At 47.5% G+C, this 17334-nt stretch overlaps 1 protein-coding gene across 7 annotated transcripts in view; it reads right to left on the bottom strand.

The window, feature by feature from the left end:
- LOC110968371 (unconventional myosin-XVIIIa-like) overlaps positions 1–17334 on the bottom strand; it is a 247258-nt gene that overhangs the window by 79684 nt on the left and 150240 nt on the right. For all 7 annotated transcript variants that reach the window (XM_051958139.1, XM_051958138.1, XM_051958140.1 and 4 more), the window contains 3 exons: positions 14728–14871; positions 12304–12393; positions 10660–10779 (listed from right to left, as the gene is read on the bottom strand). In XM_051958139.1, coding sequence (XP_051814099.1) covers positions 10660–10779; positions 12304–12393; positions 14728–14871 — 354 coding nt within the window. The remainder of the gene's footprint in view (positions 1–10659; positions 10780–12303; positions 12394–14727; positions 14872–17334) is intronic.

The following is a 17334-nucleotide window of genomic DNA, read 5'->3' as shown; positions in this document are numbered from 1 at the left end:
CACCTGCATCAGTTTAAGGCCACATACCTACAAACTAGGTGAGCCACTCATTTAGACAATGGTTCATGTTTTAATGTTTCCTAATCTAGTAGGATGTGTTCTCCTGTCAGAATTCTGCATTAGAAGGTAAGTTTGACCATATCTGATGTTATACAGGAGAAAAAGCTTGTTATCATTTTATATGTAGTAGTCTGGAGTTGTAGAATAGTCATTGGCCTGTATGTGCAGTAAGGAACCGTAGCACACATCACTGTCAATTTGTTCCGTATTACAAGAACAGAGTACCAAGTACAGAAACTCTTGATTGACAAACAGTTGTCGAGTGCATATAGTTTATTTTCTACAGTGGCGATCCTGTAAATTAAAATAAATAAATAAATAAATAAAATATACATATATATATATATATATATATATATATATATAGAGAGAGAGAGAGAGAGAGAGATAGATATAGATATAAATATGAAAGGAGAAAGTATATTGAAGGGCGACTTACCAATATCACAGCCAAGTATCAAACATAAATCAGTACACTTGATCTGAGAGGACACTCTAGTGAAGCTCACAATGTCAACTTGTACTGTCCCTTAATGCAAAGCTCAACTAGGTGGGCAGGTGATCAATGGTAAATTGTAAATTAGCTCTGTTATACCATCCCATTTTGTAAAGCCTGTGTCTGCCGAGTACACCCACAGAAGGTCAGTTGTTTTAGTCACTCTTGAGACAGAAGTTGATGTTGAGGAGAGAAAAATCAAGAAATCTTGGACATTTTCTGTCAGCCAAAGTGTCTTGTTAAAGGTAATTACATACACAACAAATATTGCTCTATAATAAATAAGCACTTTATTTTTATTCCTAACAAACCTAACTCTGCAAAACAACTGTTACTCAACTAATAATGTAAGTAACTGTGATGTATAATGGCCCCTGAGTTAACATTTGTGCCTTTCTGTTACTTTTTGGTGGAAGTTACTGATTCAGACATCTGGAATCTCCAGTACTGAGTGAAGAGCAGCACAGAGAGGTGGCAGCTGCTGTCTTGAGTGGTCAGATGACGTGACATGGGAATCTTTCCCATCATTTCCCTCCCTCAGACGTGATGTGAATGCAGCATTTGGCTAGCACTAGCATGGTAATGGAAAGTTAGTACAAGTAGCCGTAAAGATAATTGCAACATGCCAGCTGGCCAGTCATTGCAAGAGCACTGCTAGCAACATGCTAACACAACAGAACCTAGCTGCTGAAAATAAACTTGCTGCAGAGCTAGGAGGTCTGTTCTGTTCAGTATTTCAAGTTGATGTGCTAATAATTAAGATACATATAAATGAGCATGAACCATAAACCTTACATCCATCTTTGTCGTAAAGTTAAAAAAAACAATATAGCTGTGTTGTACAAAACTTCATCATCTTCACCCCTAGCAATCTCTGGGTGTTTTTTGCTCTTGTCACATTTTTACTCACTGCAAGTTCATTTTTCATTGTAGTATAAAGATCAACACCTCTACTGAAACAGAACAATCATGGCTAGAAGTAGAGATAACTAAAAAAAATCTATTTAGTGCAGTAAGACAGCAATAACAGTTTTTTAAAAAATAAAAAAATAAAGGTTAGTTTTGTTTAATTATTTAACTTAATAAAGATTGGAATAACGTACCACATTTTTGCAAGTACCGATAGCTGTGACTAGGGCTGGGCGATATGACGATAGATATCGTCTGAACGATAGAAAATGTCTATCATTTTATGTGAAGATCCCATCGTTTATATCGCACTGTCGCAAAACACGCTTTACGGCAGTATTTTACGTCACCGACGTGCCTTACGGCAAGCCCAGGCACGCGGCAGTGTTGCCAACTTAGCGACTTTCTTGCTAAATCTAGCGACTTACCAAAGCGTCCTAGCGACGTTTTTTTGTCAAAAGCGACTACCGACCAATCTAGCGACTTTTTGTGCCATTTTGGAGACTCTGACAGGAAAAGTCGGATCATTCTGCAGTTACTGTCCTCAACAAGCAGCAGGTGCTGCTGTGAGCTCCTCCCTGTCCCAAAGCACAGGCTGTCAGTCCAGTAACCCCACAGCAGTCCCAGTGTCTGATTAGGGGAGACCCACATCACTCCGCGGCCAGACGACAGATGAATTGCGCATGCGCAAAGTCACTACAGATCCCATCCAGACTTACGGAGCGGAATATAAATGAAAATGTTTTCTTCACTGTCATGCTAAAATAAACCACAGCATTTACCCTCTAGTTCAAAAACATATTTTGGGTGTTTTATACTCACTTTTTTGTCTCTTCCACAACGTTATTCCTCTCTCCTACAACGTTGATTACAATTACATGCAAACTGGGAAATATGCAAATTAGGAGATGATGTCATTTAGCGAGTTCTAGCGACTTTTAGAACAGCCAATAGCGACTTTCCTTACTGAGGAGTTGGCAACACTGGCACGCGGCTAAAACATAAACAGCTATGAAGGAAGACGGTGGACTCGACTCAGAAGAACAATCTAAACAACAAGATGATGAACAACCAGCTCAAACCGACGAGCTTGTACCTAAAAGAGGGGGAACTTCTGTCATATGGCGGTGGTTTGGATTTAAAAAGACCGATGCCCGGTCTCATTCATTCATTGAATTTAGAAAAAATATGCTATATCGTGATGTATATCGTATCGGGATATAAAATCAGCTATATTGGGATATGAAATTTTGGTCATATCGCCCAGCCCTAGCTGTGACTAATACTAAAAAGGGATAAGGATCACAGGACATAGATATTTAACTAATTACATTTTTACTACCTCCACAAACTCTGTGTTTTTTACACTACTGTGCACATCAGCTATAGAATGATAATTCGCATTCTTTTATTGGTCCAGCATGCTTTATTTTTCTCTTTGTTTCTCTAATCTGAAGGGGTAGACTTCATCGTCTGTTTGTTTCAGTAACATTGAATAAACAGATTTTCCAAAAATGCTGAAATTTATTCTGAATTTAGTTAGACATTTATATTTAATTTATTAATTAATCAGTCACATCAGCTGCAGAACTGCTGCAGACCATTGCCCCAACAGGAATTAGCTCCACTAGGAACTGTGCAAATCTTAGTTTAAAATATTACAACATTGCAGTCATTGATTGAACCCCCCAAACTCATTTCTGTTATCACAGTTACTTATTCAATTTTGCACATGAAATAAAGCTGCTTCAGCTTAAAATGGCTTGGCCATAGCTCAATACTGTTGCTTCTTCTAGAATGTGTAGATCTATGAAATCTCTGCCTCTCTCTCCACCAACCTCTCCACGACTTCCTGTAGTTCAGCCCACCTACAGCTGTGCTCAAACACTGCACACTGAACTACACTAAGATACACAACGGAAAGCTGGAATATTTAAGGAATTTAACCAGACATGTTTCTGTGCAAACTGCAACTATCACAGGATAACAGACGAGGGGCAGGGCCTGCTGCCATCTGCTACCTAGCCACACATGTAGCCTCATTTCTGTTGGTTTCTGTGTGATGGGTCATGATTTTGAAAAACAAAAAAAAGGAATACTGAGAAATATTGTCTGTCTGTCTGTCTGTCTGTCTGTCTCTGTGTGTGTGTGTGTGTGTGTGTGTGTGTGTGTGTGTGTGTGTGTGTGTGTGTGTGTGTGTGTGTGCGTGGTCAGGTGCTGGCTATACTTGTGGAGACCAAATGTCCCCACAACTGTAGGAAAACGGAAAACAAGGTCACTTGTGGGGACCACATTTCGGTCCCCACAAGTTTAAACAGTGTTTTCTTGGCCATGTTGTTGTTACCAGGGACGGCTGGTATAAATGGGCTAACAGGGCTACGCCCTCCCAGGCCAATACAAAAAAGAAGAGAAAATTATTTTTTAAATAATTTACAACAGATTGTTTTAAGTTTAGGTGAAAACAAAGGTAGCAACAGCACCAATCAGTCAAAAGAAAAACATAGAATATCTCTAAATGGGCTTATTTTTTTACAGCCCCAGCAGATACAGTCCGCTTTCATTCATTTCATTCTTGTAAGTGATTGACAGGTGTCATGTCCCGCCCCCGTGATTTACTGATCATTTGGGCTAACGAAGGTTACGCATGTAACCACGGTTTTATGAACCCTGGATGACTGCCAGAGGCAGTTCTCCTCACTGAATATCTCCATCTCGCGCAAGCGCAGGCCGAGTATTAATATCAACAAAGTCACGTGTGACCCCGGACGACCCGTGGCAGGTATAACTACCGGTGTCATCCGGGCGCTCATTCCCACAGAGTCTTCTCGCGACTTGGGGGTTCCGAGCGACCGAGAACTCTGGCAGTCATCCAGGGTTCATAAAACCGTGGTTACATGCGTAACCTTCGTTTTATTTCACCCCTCCTGACTGCCAGAGGCAGTTCTCCTCACTGGATGACTCATACCAACAGCGTCGCGAGGAATCCAGGGCACTTCCCCCTTAAGACGAGGCAGAGGAACCCGGCCGAAGGACCACCCCGAGTGGATGGGGGGTGGCCACGTTGACTCTGTAGTACTTTGTGAAGGTGCTCGGCACTGTCCACGAGGCCGCTGCACATATATCCTCCACAGGGACCCCTCTAAACAACGCCCATGAAGCAGATACGCCTCTAGTGGAATGGCACTTCACTCCAGATGGCAAGGCCTCGCCTGCCAACTCGTACGCACATGAAATGGCCTCGACGATCCAGTTGGACAGGCGCTGCTTGGAGAGAGCGCTACCCTTCTTGGCACCACTATGACACACGAAGAGATGCTCGGCCCTCCGTATGTGGGCAGTGGCATCCAGATACGCCCGTAAGGCCCGTACTGGACAAAGCTGTTCCCGCCGTACGTCCCCTTCTTCCAGCTGGGGGTCAAACTTAGCCAGATGAATGGGTCTATTGAGGTGCGAGTGTGCCAGCACCTTCGGCAGAAATGCCGTATTCGGCCACAGAGTAACACCCGAGCCATCCGAGTTCCACCTCAGACAGGAGTTGCTCACCGACAAGGCATGCAGCTCTCCCACCCGCTTCGCCGTCGCCATGGCAAGGAGAAAAGCCGTCTTCACCGACAGCCACTTAAGTTCTGCCCGGTCAAGCGGCTCAAAGGGAGGCCCGCATAGGGCATCCAACACTATGGGCAGATCCCAGGCTGGAGACCTCCGCGGCTGCGGTGGCCGCAGCCGCCAGGCTCCCCTCAAGAAGAGGGACACGAGCCCGTGACGCCCAATTGTGTGGCCATCCACTGCCACATGCCTGGAGGAAATAGCTGCAGCATACACCTTCAGGGTCGAGGGAGAGTGACCCTTGTCCAACAGGGACTGAAGAAACTCCAGAACCACTGGGACAGAGCAGCTAACTGGGTCAAGACCACGACTCCAACACCAGTCAAGAGAACAATTTCCACCTGTTGGCATACTGCAGCCGCGTTGACGGGGCCCTGGCCTGCAGGATCGTTGCCCTGACAGGCTCGATGCAGCAGCTCAGCATGGGGTCCGGCCCCCCAGCGGCCATACCCACAGCTGAAGGCGGCTGGGGCAGGGATGCCAGATCCGACCGTCCAGTTGGGATAGAAGATCCTTCCTGTCGGGGAGGCGCCAGGGTGTCCCGCGACAGAGTCTGCGCAGCAGTGGAAACCAAGTTCTGGCAGGCCAGAACGGGGCCACTAAGAGGAGTTGGTGTCCCCGATGGAGCACCCTGAGCAGAGTTGGCCATATCAGGGGAAAGGGCGGAAAGGCATAGAGAAGTCCCCCCGGCCACTCGTGAGCCAGAGCGTCCTGTCCCAAAGGACCGCTGTCCTCCCTCAGGGAGAACCAGAGGGGGCACTGGGCTGTCTCGCGAGAGGCAAAGAGGTCCACCACCGCCTCTCCGAACATGCCCCATATGGACTGAACCACTTCTGGATGAAGCCGCCATTCTCCCGGAAGGGGCTTCTGACGGGAGAGGAAATCCGCGACCAGGTTCTGCTCCCCCGGCAGATACATGGCACGGAGGCTGGCCAGGCGGGGGGCTGCCCATCTCAGCAGATCCTGCGACACCCGCAGCATACGGGCTGACCTGGTACCCCCCTGGTGGTTTATGTGAAACACAGCAGAGACGTTGTCCGACCGTATCAGCACGTGCTTCCCGCTGAGGTATGGCATGAAAGTCCTGAGCGCTAGGTGCACGGCACGCAGCTCCAGCACATTGACATGCTCCTGGCACTCCCGGGCTGACCACCGTCCCTGAGCCATCCTGCCCTGCCAGACAGCCCCCCAACCCGAAAGGCAGGCATCGGTAGCCACCGTCTCCCGACGAAATGGGATGGCACCCAGGGAGACACCCTGCACCAGATAGGCCCTGCTCCTCCACGGTGACAGGGCCCTCAGGCAGCCCCGTGAAACCCTGAGCTTCCTGCACCTGTGCCGCCTGGCATCTAGGTGAAAGCTGTTCAGCCACCTTTGCAGGGGGCGAACTGACAGTAGGCCCAGAGGCACGACAGCAGATGCGGCCGTCAGTTTGCCCAGAAGGCGGAGGTAAAGGCCGTAAGGCAGTGCTGCCCCTCCTCGAAACCGAAGGAGGAGGTCTAGGATGTCGTCCACCCGTTGTTGTGACGGGCGGGTCCTCATAACGACAGAATCCAGAGCTAGCCCTATGAAGGTTGTACTCTGGGAAGGAGACAGAGAGCTCTTCTCTCCGTTCACCCTGAGTCCCAACTGTGCCACGTGCGAGAGGAGGACGGCTGTGTCCTGGACTGCCCGAGAATGGGACGGTGCGCAGATCAGCCAGTCGTCCAGATATACGATGATCTTCATGCCCCGGGACTGCAGGGGTGAAAGGGCCGCAGCGATGCAGCGCGTGAACACCCGTGGGGACAAAGAGAGCCCGAACGGAAGTACTGTGAACTGGAAGTGGTGGCCCCTGAATGCGAAACGCAGGAACCGCCTGTGGCAAGGCGCGATCGGAATGTGGAAATAAGCGTCCTTCAGATCCACCGAAGTGAACCACTCCCCCTTGGCAACAGTACGAAGAACATCCTTCGTGCACAACATGTGGAATGGCAGAGTCTTTAAAAACCGGTTCAGTCCCCTGAGATCTAGGACAGGGCGAAATCCACCACCTTTCTTGCTTACCAGAAAATAGGTCGAGTAGAACCCCTTGGGCCGGGAGAGGGGGTCCACTGGCTCGATGGCACCCTTGGACAGGAGGGCGGACAGCTCCTCGACCAGGGCTTGAGTCTTCACCGGGTCCGTGACGACAGTCATCCGGACCCGGCTGGAAGTTGGGGGCCGGCGGCGGAATTGAAGCCTGTAACCCTGGGTCAGTGTGGACAACACCCAGGGGTCTGAAGTACAGGCTGCCCAGCAGCGGAGCTGCTGCTGGGAGAAAAGACCGACCGCCGGCCCCGAGGCCTCAGTTCCTGCGCCCCCGGCCTCCTGGGGCCTTGGGGGGGCGCCGTGAGGGCTCTGAGGCATGATGATCACGGGGCAAATCAGCGGGGCCATGTCGAAAGCGGGTTCGTCCCCCAGTGGGGCGTTGAGGCCCTCTATAATGGGAAGGCTGAGACAGCGGTTGGGGGCGCTCACGGGAAACACCTGCGTGGCCTCCAGTCCTGCCGGAAGGTGGCATGTCTCTGCGAAGCCCTGAGAACTGCCGCCTGGTCTGGTCGGCCTGCACCGTCTGCACCAGAAGCTGGACCGCCGCCGAGCCAAACAGCTCCCCAGGTTCCACTGGGACTGCACGGAGGGTCCTCCGGCATGTCTCTGACAGGGGTGACTGAGCCAGCCATACCTGGCGGCGGGTCTGGACTAAGGTGGACATAAGGCGCCCCAGTTCCCGGGACATAAGGGCAAAAGCCTGCAACGAGGCGTCGCTCAGGCTGGTAGTAGATGCGTCGGCAGCCGACTGTTGCAGGGAAGCCGACAGGGCCAGCATGAGGTGGGAGAGGGAATTACCAATACGGCCCATGCGTGCTGCTGTGTCATATGCCCTGCACAGCAGGTCATCAGTGACCCAACACTGCTGACGGGGGCACCTGGCCTCAGGTCTCAGAGCCTCGTCCGGGGGGACTATAAGAGAGGCAATAGCAGGTTCAACCGAAGGCATGCGGCCCAGACCAATTTTAGCCGCATCCTGCATGGCTGCCAGAGTGCGTCCATCAGACGTCAGCCGTGAGAGAGCCTTCAAGTCCCTCCAGCAGGCCTGCAGCTCCCTCAGGTATTCCCCGGAGGGAGGAACCGAAAAGCTGGCCGGAGCTGAGGCATGCCTGAAAAAGGCGCTGGCAGGAGGCTGGTCAGGCTGCTGCGAGTCCAGGTGTAATCTAGCCAGGGCCATACGAAGTATCGACCCCATCGAGTCATCCTCGGACCCCCTCACCGAACCACGGGCCGACGAACGGGAACCCGAGCCAGAGGCGTGGGAGGGCCCCTCCCCACCGTCCTCATCGTTGAAAAGCGCTGCCGAAGCCGCCACAGAAATAATGTCCTCTTCTGGAGCCAGCTCCGGCATTGGGGGAGACCCGATACATCCCCCCTCCCCAACAGGAGGGCGCAGAGACAGGAGGAGTGACTTCATCTGGGCCAACTCGCTAGACAGCTGATCCACCTTAGTAGACAGCGTGTCCGCCCTAGCCTTCTTCCTACGCGGGGGGCCGCCCAGAGCCTCCGACGCTTTCCGCCGAGACCGGTCTGGCCAAGAAAGAGATGGGACCACCGACTGAGGGGGGCCTGTTTCCCCCACTAAGCATTCCACCTCTGACAGTCTAGCAGCCCTCAACGTGCGTGGCATGAAGCTACAATTCATACACGGGTCTTCCGATAAACCTTCCCTCAGATGTTCGATACCCAGACACGAAGGGCAGAGATCGTGACCGTCCTCAGGGTGAAGAGGGGCCATACAGGTAGCACAGAAATGGGAGCTTAGCATGGCATAGCCACAGGAAGTCACAAACAGCTAGCACCAGCGAGAGTCACTACGTTAGCTGCGTAATAACCATGTGCTGCAGTGAGAGGGGAGCGAGAGCGCGTCCGTCACCGGCACTACGGCTGTCTTCAGAACAAGGGAGAGCACTACGGTACTGCGCAACACACACGACACCAATCAGTACAATCGAGAGCACTGTGTCAGCTGTTTAACACACACAAGCTTCAGTGAGAGGGCAGCGAGAGCACGGCCATCACTGGTATCTGTACAACAACAGCTAGCACTAACGAGAGCACCACGCTAGCTGTGCAACACTCACAAGCGTCAGCGAGAGGGCAGCGAGAGCACGGCCGTCACTGGCATCAGCACTAGCGAAAGCAGTATGGCAAATGTGTATTACAAGCACCAGTGAGGGGGCGGCGGAGCGCGGCCGTCACTGGCCTCGGTTAGGGGCAGCGAGCTAACCCGAGTCGCTACACGCCAAGAGTTAGCTCCGATAGAGGCGGCTACACGGAGCGAACGCGCTCTTGGCAGCACCTAGCCCCTGCTAACTAAGTAGAAGCCGTACTTACATGGTCTCGTAGAACGGGCAGCAAGAACGCTACCGTCGCTGACCTCTTAAGACAGGCGATGTCGAGCTCTGCACGCTCTCACCGGTCGTCCACGCCAGGCAAACGCCGCTCCTTCCAAAAACGGGAAACTTGTCGCAGCCTCTGGAGGGCGAACAGCTCGCGACTCCGACTTGTAGTCTCGAGGCTACCGGCGACAACCCTTCCCTCAAAAATGCTATTATTAGCCCCTGCTATCAGCAGGTGACCTGCGCAAGCGAGAAGAGTCAAGGGAATGAGCGCCCGAATGACACTGGTAGTTATACCTGCCACGGGTCGTCCGGGGTCACACGTGACTTTGTTGATATTAATACTCGGCCTGCGCTTGCGCGAGATGGAGATATTCAGTGAGGAGAACTGCCTCTGGCAGTCAGGAGGGGTGAAATATAACTTCAGTCAGCCCACAGGCCTTGACTTTGACCAATAGCAGCGAGTTGACACAGCGGTGCTGCTATTTGTGCCAGAGTTGGGAAGGAGGGAGAAAAGGTTAAGCTATGGCGGGCGTTAGCATGAACGTGGTGGATTATTTTCTTTCATGTCCATTTTCCTCAATGTCTTTGGAGGAAAAGCTGGAAGTTAAGAGACTGGGATCACATCGGCCGTCGATGTGTGCTGCTTTTCAAATAAGGTAGGCCCACGTTGACCTGTTAAAGGACTGTGACACCTGTTTTTGCTGAAGGTGTGTTTTGCACTGCATGTCGCCAAACAGTTGTAATAAGACAGTTGCAGCAGGCTATCTGTGGACAGTCGTTGCAGTTGGAACACGTTTTGTAGTGGTGTGTGTGTGTGTGTGTGTGTGTGTGTGTGTGTGTGTGTGTGTGTGTGTGTGTGTGTGTGTGTGTGTGTGTGTGTGTGTGTGAGTGAGAGAGTGAGTGAGTGAGAGAGTGTTGATGTAGAGCCCTAAAAAAGTATAGTGTATCTGTAATTGATGTAACTGTGTGTATCATAGGTGATGTTGCTTTTGCAGCTGTGTTAACCATTTAATCGGTATTACGCATTTGTTAGCCCACCCAACAAATTTCACCACCAGCCGCCGTGTGTGTGTGTGTGTGTGTGTGTGTGTGTGTGTGTGTGTGTGTGTGTGTGTGTGTGTGTGTGTGTGTGTGTGTGTGTGTGTGTGTGTGTGTGCGTGTGCATGTCTCTACCTGCAGATCTTTCATGTCCTTCTCCAGTCGGAGTCTCTCAGAAGTTTCTGTCTCTAGCAGCTGAGAGGCTGATTCTCCAGTGTTCCGCTCATCAGCCAGCTCTGATGACAGCTCGGTGATCTGATGCAACACACACACAGTCCTACAGATGAAGCGTCAAGCAGTCATCTACACTCACTGGACACTTTACTAGGTACACCTTGCTAGTTAAAGGTTAGACCCCTTTTGTCTTCAGAACTGCCTAAATTCTTCATGGCATACTTTCAGCAATGTGTTGGAAACATTCCTCAGACATTTTGGTCCATATTGACATGTTAGCATCACACAGTTCATGTGCAGATTGCTGACTGCACATCCATGAAGTGAATCTCCTGTCCCACCACGTCCCAAAGATGCTCTATTGGATTGAGATCTGGTGACTGTGGAGGTCATTGGACTACAATGTCTTATTGTCAACTAGTTTGAGATGATCTGAGCTTTGTGACATGGAGCATTATCCTGCTGGAAGTAGCATCAGAAGATGGTACACTGTGGTCATAAAGGGATGGACATGGTTAGCAACAATATTCAGGTAGGCTGTGGCATTTCAACGATGCTCGGTTGGTACTAAGGAGCCCAAAGTGTGCCAAGAAAATATCCCCTACACCATTACACCACCGTCAGCCTGAACAGTTGATACAAGGCAGGATGGATCCATGCTTTAATGTTGTTTATGCCAAATTCTGACCCTATCTTCTGAATGTTGCAGATGAAATAGAGACTCATCAGAGCAGGCAACATTTCCAATCTTCTATCATCTAATTTTGGTGAGCCTGTTCAGATTGTAGCCTCAGTTTCCTGTTCTTAAGTGACAGTAGTTGCACCCGATGTGTTCTTCTGCTGCTGTAGCCCATCATCTTCAAGGTTGGACATGTTGTGGTTAAGAGATAGTATTCTGCATTGCTTGGTTGTAACCAGTGGTTATTTGAGCTACTGCTGTCTTTCTATCATCTCCAACCAGTCAGCCCATTCCCCTCTGACCTCTCACATCAACAAGGTATTTTGGTCCACACAGCTGCAGCTCACTTTGAACTATTCTCTGTAAACCCTAGAGATGGTTTTGTGTAAAAATCCCAGTTTCTGAAATACTTAGACCTGCCTGTCTAGCACCAGCAACCATGCCACATTCAAACTCACTTAAATCCTCTTTCTTTCTCATTCTGATGCTGGGTTTGAACTTCAGCAAGTTGTCTTGACCACATCTTCATGCCTAAATGCAATGAGTTGTAGCCATATGACTGGCTGATTATCTATTTGTGTTAACAAGAAAATTGAACAAGTGTACCTAATAAAGTGGTCGATGAGGGTACATTTCATTGATATAGAGCTTAAAACAATGACTCTGTCAGAAACAGCCTGACGTTGTTTAAGGCCAAGTTTGGTGATTTATTAATAACAGGCTAACTAACTGACCAAACTCAATTTCAACATCACATATCAGAGCACATCACAGCAGAAAAACAAATCATGCAACTGAACTGTCTTCTCTCAAAAGCTGATTTTTTGAATACCCTTTACCTTCACCACTAAAGAGTAGTGATAAACTGTATGTTTTCCCTCAGTCGTGCCCTAAATCTCCCTCTGTATGTATGTGTTTGTTTTTACCCGGCTCTCAAGACGGTCACTGTTCAGTCTCAGCTCATTCCTCTCTTTCTCTACTTTCTCCAGTTTCTGTTTGAGTTGCTGGATCTCTTCCTGGAAAGAGAAATACAGAAGGTATTGATGACATACTTGTATGTTTGTGGACAGAGTAACTACATCCATAACTGGTTCTCATGGGTGTTTTCCTTGTGCAATATTAATATCTGATCTCTATCATCCTGCATTCAACAAATACTGATTGTGAAAATGTTAATACAAATCATTTAGTAAAATTTGTGTCAGAATGGTCACAATTCCAAGCACTTTCATGAAAAGTTATTGTTTTTATAATATTGTGGAGGATATTTATAATATTGATGGATATATTGACATAAACATGGTTTATACAATGAAAAATTACTTTTATTCAAAGTTTATATCCGTCTTCAAAAATTTCAAACAAAAATGTCTGCTTCTTCTTACATCCAGGCTCAGTGGTTGTGACTCTACTATGTAAAGGTTCAAATCACCCACATCTTATGAGGGGCCGTACAAGACTTAATTCATTCTCGTCCTCTCACACACATATATTTTCTCTCATACTCACATACATTCTCCTGTGACACACATACATTCTCCTTTCACATACATACATTCTCCTTTCACACACATATATTTTCACTCTCTTACACGCATACATTCTCCTCTCACACACATACATTCTCCTTTCACACACATATATTTTCCTTGCACACACACACATTCTGCTTTCACATACATACATTTTCACTCATGCACACACATACATTCTCCTCTCACATGCATATATTGTCACACTTGCACGTACATACATTCTCCTTTCACATTCATACATTCTCCTAAATAAATAGACATATATGTATTTGTACAAAGAAAATATATGCATGAAAGAGAAGAATGTATGTATGTAAGAGGAGAATGTAGGTGTGTGACAGGAGAATGTATGTATGTGCGAGAGAGAATAGTGGAAAAGGAAGTAAGTATAGTGGAAAAGGAAGTCCATCGTTTTTTGCGCTGTGATTGGCTGAAAAGCTCAAGTGGGCGGTGATGTTCAGGTAACGGTTACCATGGCAGGTGGAGAGGAGTCCCGAGCGCTTCAGCAAGCCATTGGGGTTTTAAGAAACATTTTGTCATCCCCAGAAACGGTCGCATATTATCGTCATCGCTTGAGCAGCAGGCGACAGGTTTATCTGCACCAAACTTTACTCACAGCACTGTGGAAAGTGAGATGAGACAACTTTTCAGACCTGCAAACTTCCAAGTTGCTGCAGCGGGACAAGCAGCTAACGCTAACGCTACACAAGGCCGAACTGGAGGATTACGTGTAGCGTTAGCGTTAGCTGCTTGTCCCGCTGCAGCGACTTGGAAGTTTGCAGGTCTGAAAAGTTGTCTCATCTCACTTTCCACAGTGCTGTGAGTAAAGTTTGGTGCAGATAAACCTGTCGCCTGCTGCTCAAGCGAAGACGATAATATGTGACCGTTTCTGGGGATGACAAAACGTAGTGTCTACAGATACGGACCCGTACCCGTAGCCTGTGGCCTACGGATACGGCACTTTACCTTACCATAAATATTAATGAGTCGGCTAATGAACGCGCTTTGTGATTGGCTGGTAATCCGACGCACATAAATATTAATGAGCCGGCTTGGTAATCCGAGTGATGAAGGCGCTTCCGTGATTCGAGGTGAATTTGCGTGCATGACAAAATGTTTCTTAAAACCCCAATGGCTTGCTGAAGCGCTCGGGACTCCTCTCCACCTGCCATGGTAACCGTTACCTGAACATCACCGCCCACTTGAGCTTTTCAGCCAATCACAGCGCAAAAAACGATGGACTTCCTTTTCCACTATACTTACTTCCTTTTCCACTATTCTCTCTCGCACATACATACATTCTCCTGTCACACACCTACATTCTCCTCTTACATACATACATTCTTCTCTTTCATGCATATATTTTCTTTGTACATATACATATATGTCTATTTATTTAGGAGAATGTATGAATGTGAAAGGAGAATGTATGTACGTGCAAGTGTGACAATATATGCATGTGAGAGGAGAATGTATGTGTGTGCATGAGTGAAAATGTATGTATGTGAAAGTGGAATGTGTGCGTGCGTGAATATTAAAATATATGTATGTGAAAGAAGAATGTATGTGTGTGTAAGGAAAATATATGTGTGTGAAAGGAGAATGTATGTGTGTGAGAGGAGAATGTAGGCGTGTAAGAGAGTGAAAATATATATGTGTGAAAGGAGAATGTATGTATGTGAAAGGAGAATGTATGTGAGTATGAGAGAAAATATATGTGTGTGAGAGGATGAGAATGAATTAAGTCTTGTACGGCCCCTCATAACATCTTCTTACAAATATGCGCCACTACTGTGGCTGTGTGTAGAAACTCACATCCTTGCCCCGGATCTGTTCTTCAGTGAGCTGCACCTCTATCAGAGGTCTGACGGTGGTGAAGAGCTTCCACCATGGCCAGTCTTTGACACCACGATTCTTCTTTATGTTTTTCTGGATGCAGCGAATGGCCAGATCCTGGATCTGTCATAAACACATACATACATGCAACAATATTTAGCAGATGAAATTCATGAGACTAAATAGTATACAGGGCTGCACAGTGGACGTAGTGGTTAGCACTTTTGCCTTGCAGCAAGAAGATCCCTGGTTCAAATCCTGGCTTGGGCCTGGGATCTTTCTGCATGGAGTTTGCATGTTCTCCCTGTGCATGCGTGGGTTTTCTCCGGGCACTCCGGCTTCCTCCCACAGTCCAAAAATATGCTGAGGTGAATTGATTACTCCCAAATTGCCCATAGGTGTGAATGTGAGTGTGATTGTTTGTCTGTATATGTAGCCCTGTGACAGACTGGCGACCTGTCCAGGGTGTCCCCTGCCTTCACCCAAGTCAGCTGGGATAGGCTCCAGCACGCCCCGCGACCCTAGTGAGGATAAAGCGGTGTATAGAGGATGGATGGATGGATAAATAGCATACATATCAGCTGTAAGCAATATTTGTTGCTTTTAGAGTTAAGTTATGTGTCTTGTGTGATGTGTCTTGGTAAAAACAAACTCAAATTGAAATTTGGAGCTTACAATGTCTTCATATGTTAATCATTTATTTAAAATACTTTTCCTATACTTTTCTTTATCTTTCCAAAGCTACAGTTGAGGGTAAAATTATTAGTCACCAAACGATAGTGGGTAAGGTTATGGAATGATTTCCTAAAATTCTGTCCAAGGTAAACACTATTCAGTAAACGTTCCACATTAAACATATGTCAATAAAGGTTCTCATTTTATACTTCTTTAAGACTGCTGTATAACAAGCACATTGTAAATTATGGTGCTCAAAATTATCAAACCTCATTGGAATTCTTCAGGAAAAAATGTAGAAAATTGAAATGTTTAGCTGTGAAACCACACCTGAACCCTGTCTGAAATGAATGCTGAACTCAAATGGATTTCAAAGAACAGGACTTGCCTAGCCTAAAAAGAGCTGTATTGCTCATGCAGCACATGACCATGTAAAACGAGGGCTGTATTTCAAAAGTCTGGTTTTGGTCTGATCAGGTACAGTACCATTTAAAAGCTTGGACACACCTTCGCATTCAGTGTTTTCTATTTATTATTATTATTTTCTACATTGTAGATTAATAATGAAGACACCACTTTGCTTTGATGAAAGTTTTGCAAACTCTTGACATTCTCTCACACTGAGAGTGGAGCTTCATGAGGTAGTCTCTTTGGATGGTTCTGAATTAACAGATGTGCATTGTCAAGGGTCAGTTTGTGGAATTAATTGTCTTCTTAATGTGTTTTAGACCATCAGCTGTGTTGTGCAGAGCTAGGATTAGTACACAGTGGATAGCCCTATGAGACTTTTGTTGTAATTCACAGTATGGAAAGAACCTGACCCTGAGTCTGAGTCTGTGCTGAGTCTGGACAAACTCAGTACAGAGAACGACGGTGCATCATTACTTTAAGACATGAAGGCCAGTTGATCGGGCAAATTTCAAGAACTTTGAATGTAGCTGCAAAAACCATAAAACGCTATAATGAAACTGGCTCTCACGAGGAAAGGAAGACTAAGAGTCACCTCTGCTGAGGATAAGTTCATCTGATTCACCAGCCTCAGAAACCACAAATTAACAACACCTCAGATTAGAGCCCACATAAGCAAACCACCAAACCAAACAGGACAATGTTTGGCCTGGAGCATGCTATGCAGAGGTATGTAAATGCAAACAGAAACACCTTGCCATCCAGCACAGAGGCATGACTTGGTGAGGATTCAGCCTCATTAAAACTAACTACAGTGGGTCCATGTTTGCATGTATTAAATGAACATGGCATCTATAGAGGAATGTAAATGGGATGTGATGTGAGATGGAGAAATCCTGCCCAACATTCAGGTGGAGCTTTGTGGAGCTGGTCTTCAGTCTGGTCATTAAAGCAGAAGTGAGCCCAACAGAACAGGATCAGCTTTTCTTGTGGTATGCTGCTTTAGTTCTTCTAGATGTAATGCTCAGATTGCAGCAGCATCTGCCTGGGCTCACCTGCTCCCAGGCAGGGTGGTGGAGGTGGGCCTCGGGTTCTGTCTTTAGGCAACTATTTAATTAGGCTCAGTGTTGGCTGGCTGGCAGTGGATTCCCCTACGCTCCTCCACTCTCAACTGTTCCCCGTGAATGTCAAAGAGACAGAGAGACGAGAGACAGACTGCAGGGCTTCAAAGCAGACAGCGGATCTCTTCTATGTGTCTGTTCCCCCATGGTGAGGCTCAGTCTCCTTCTCCAGCTTTCCATACTTTCTCAGTTTTTTCATTCTCCTCCCCCTGACTTACGAGCAAGAATGCTGTGAACGCTGCTACCCCAGGGAAAAAGGGGACTTGGAAGGCAACAGGAGAGGTTCCCATGAGCAGGCAAACATACAAGATGGAAGAACAAACTTGCTGTTGTGGCAAAATAAAGAGAACATTTCAGTGAAAGTGTGTGGGCGTTATCAGTG

This window comes from Acanthochromis polyacanthus, chromosome 13 (genome assembly GCF_021347895.1).
Source record: "Acanthochromis polyacanthus isolate Apoly-LR-REF ecotype Palm Island chromosome 13, KAUST_Apoly_ChrSc, whole genome shotgun sequence".
NCBI lineage: Eukaryota > Metazoa > Chordata > Actinopteri > Pomacentridae > Acanthochromis > Acanthochromis polyacanthus.
The sequence above is the reverse complement of the archived record's forward strand: the minus strand, read 5'-3'. Positions and strand labels throughout refer to the sequence as shown.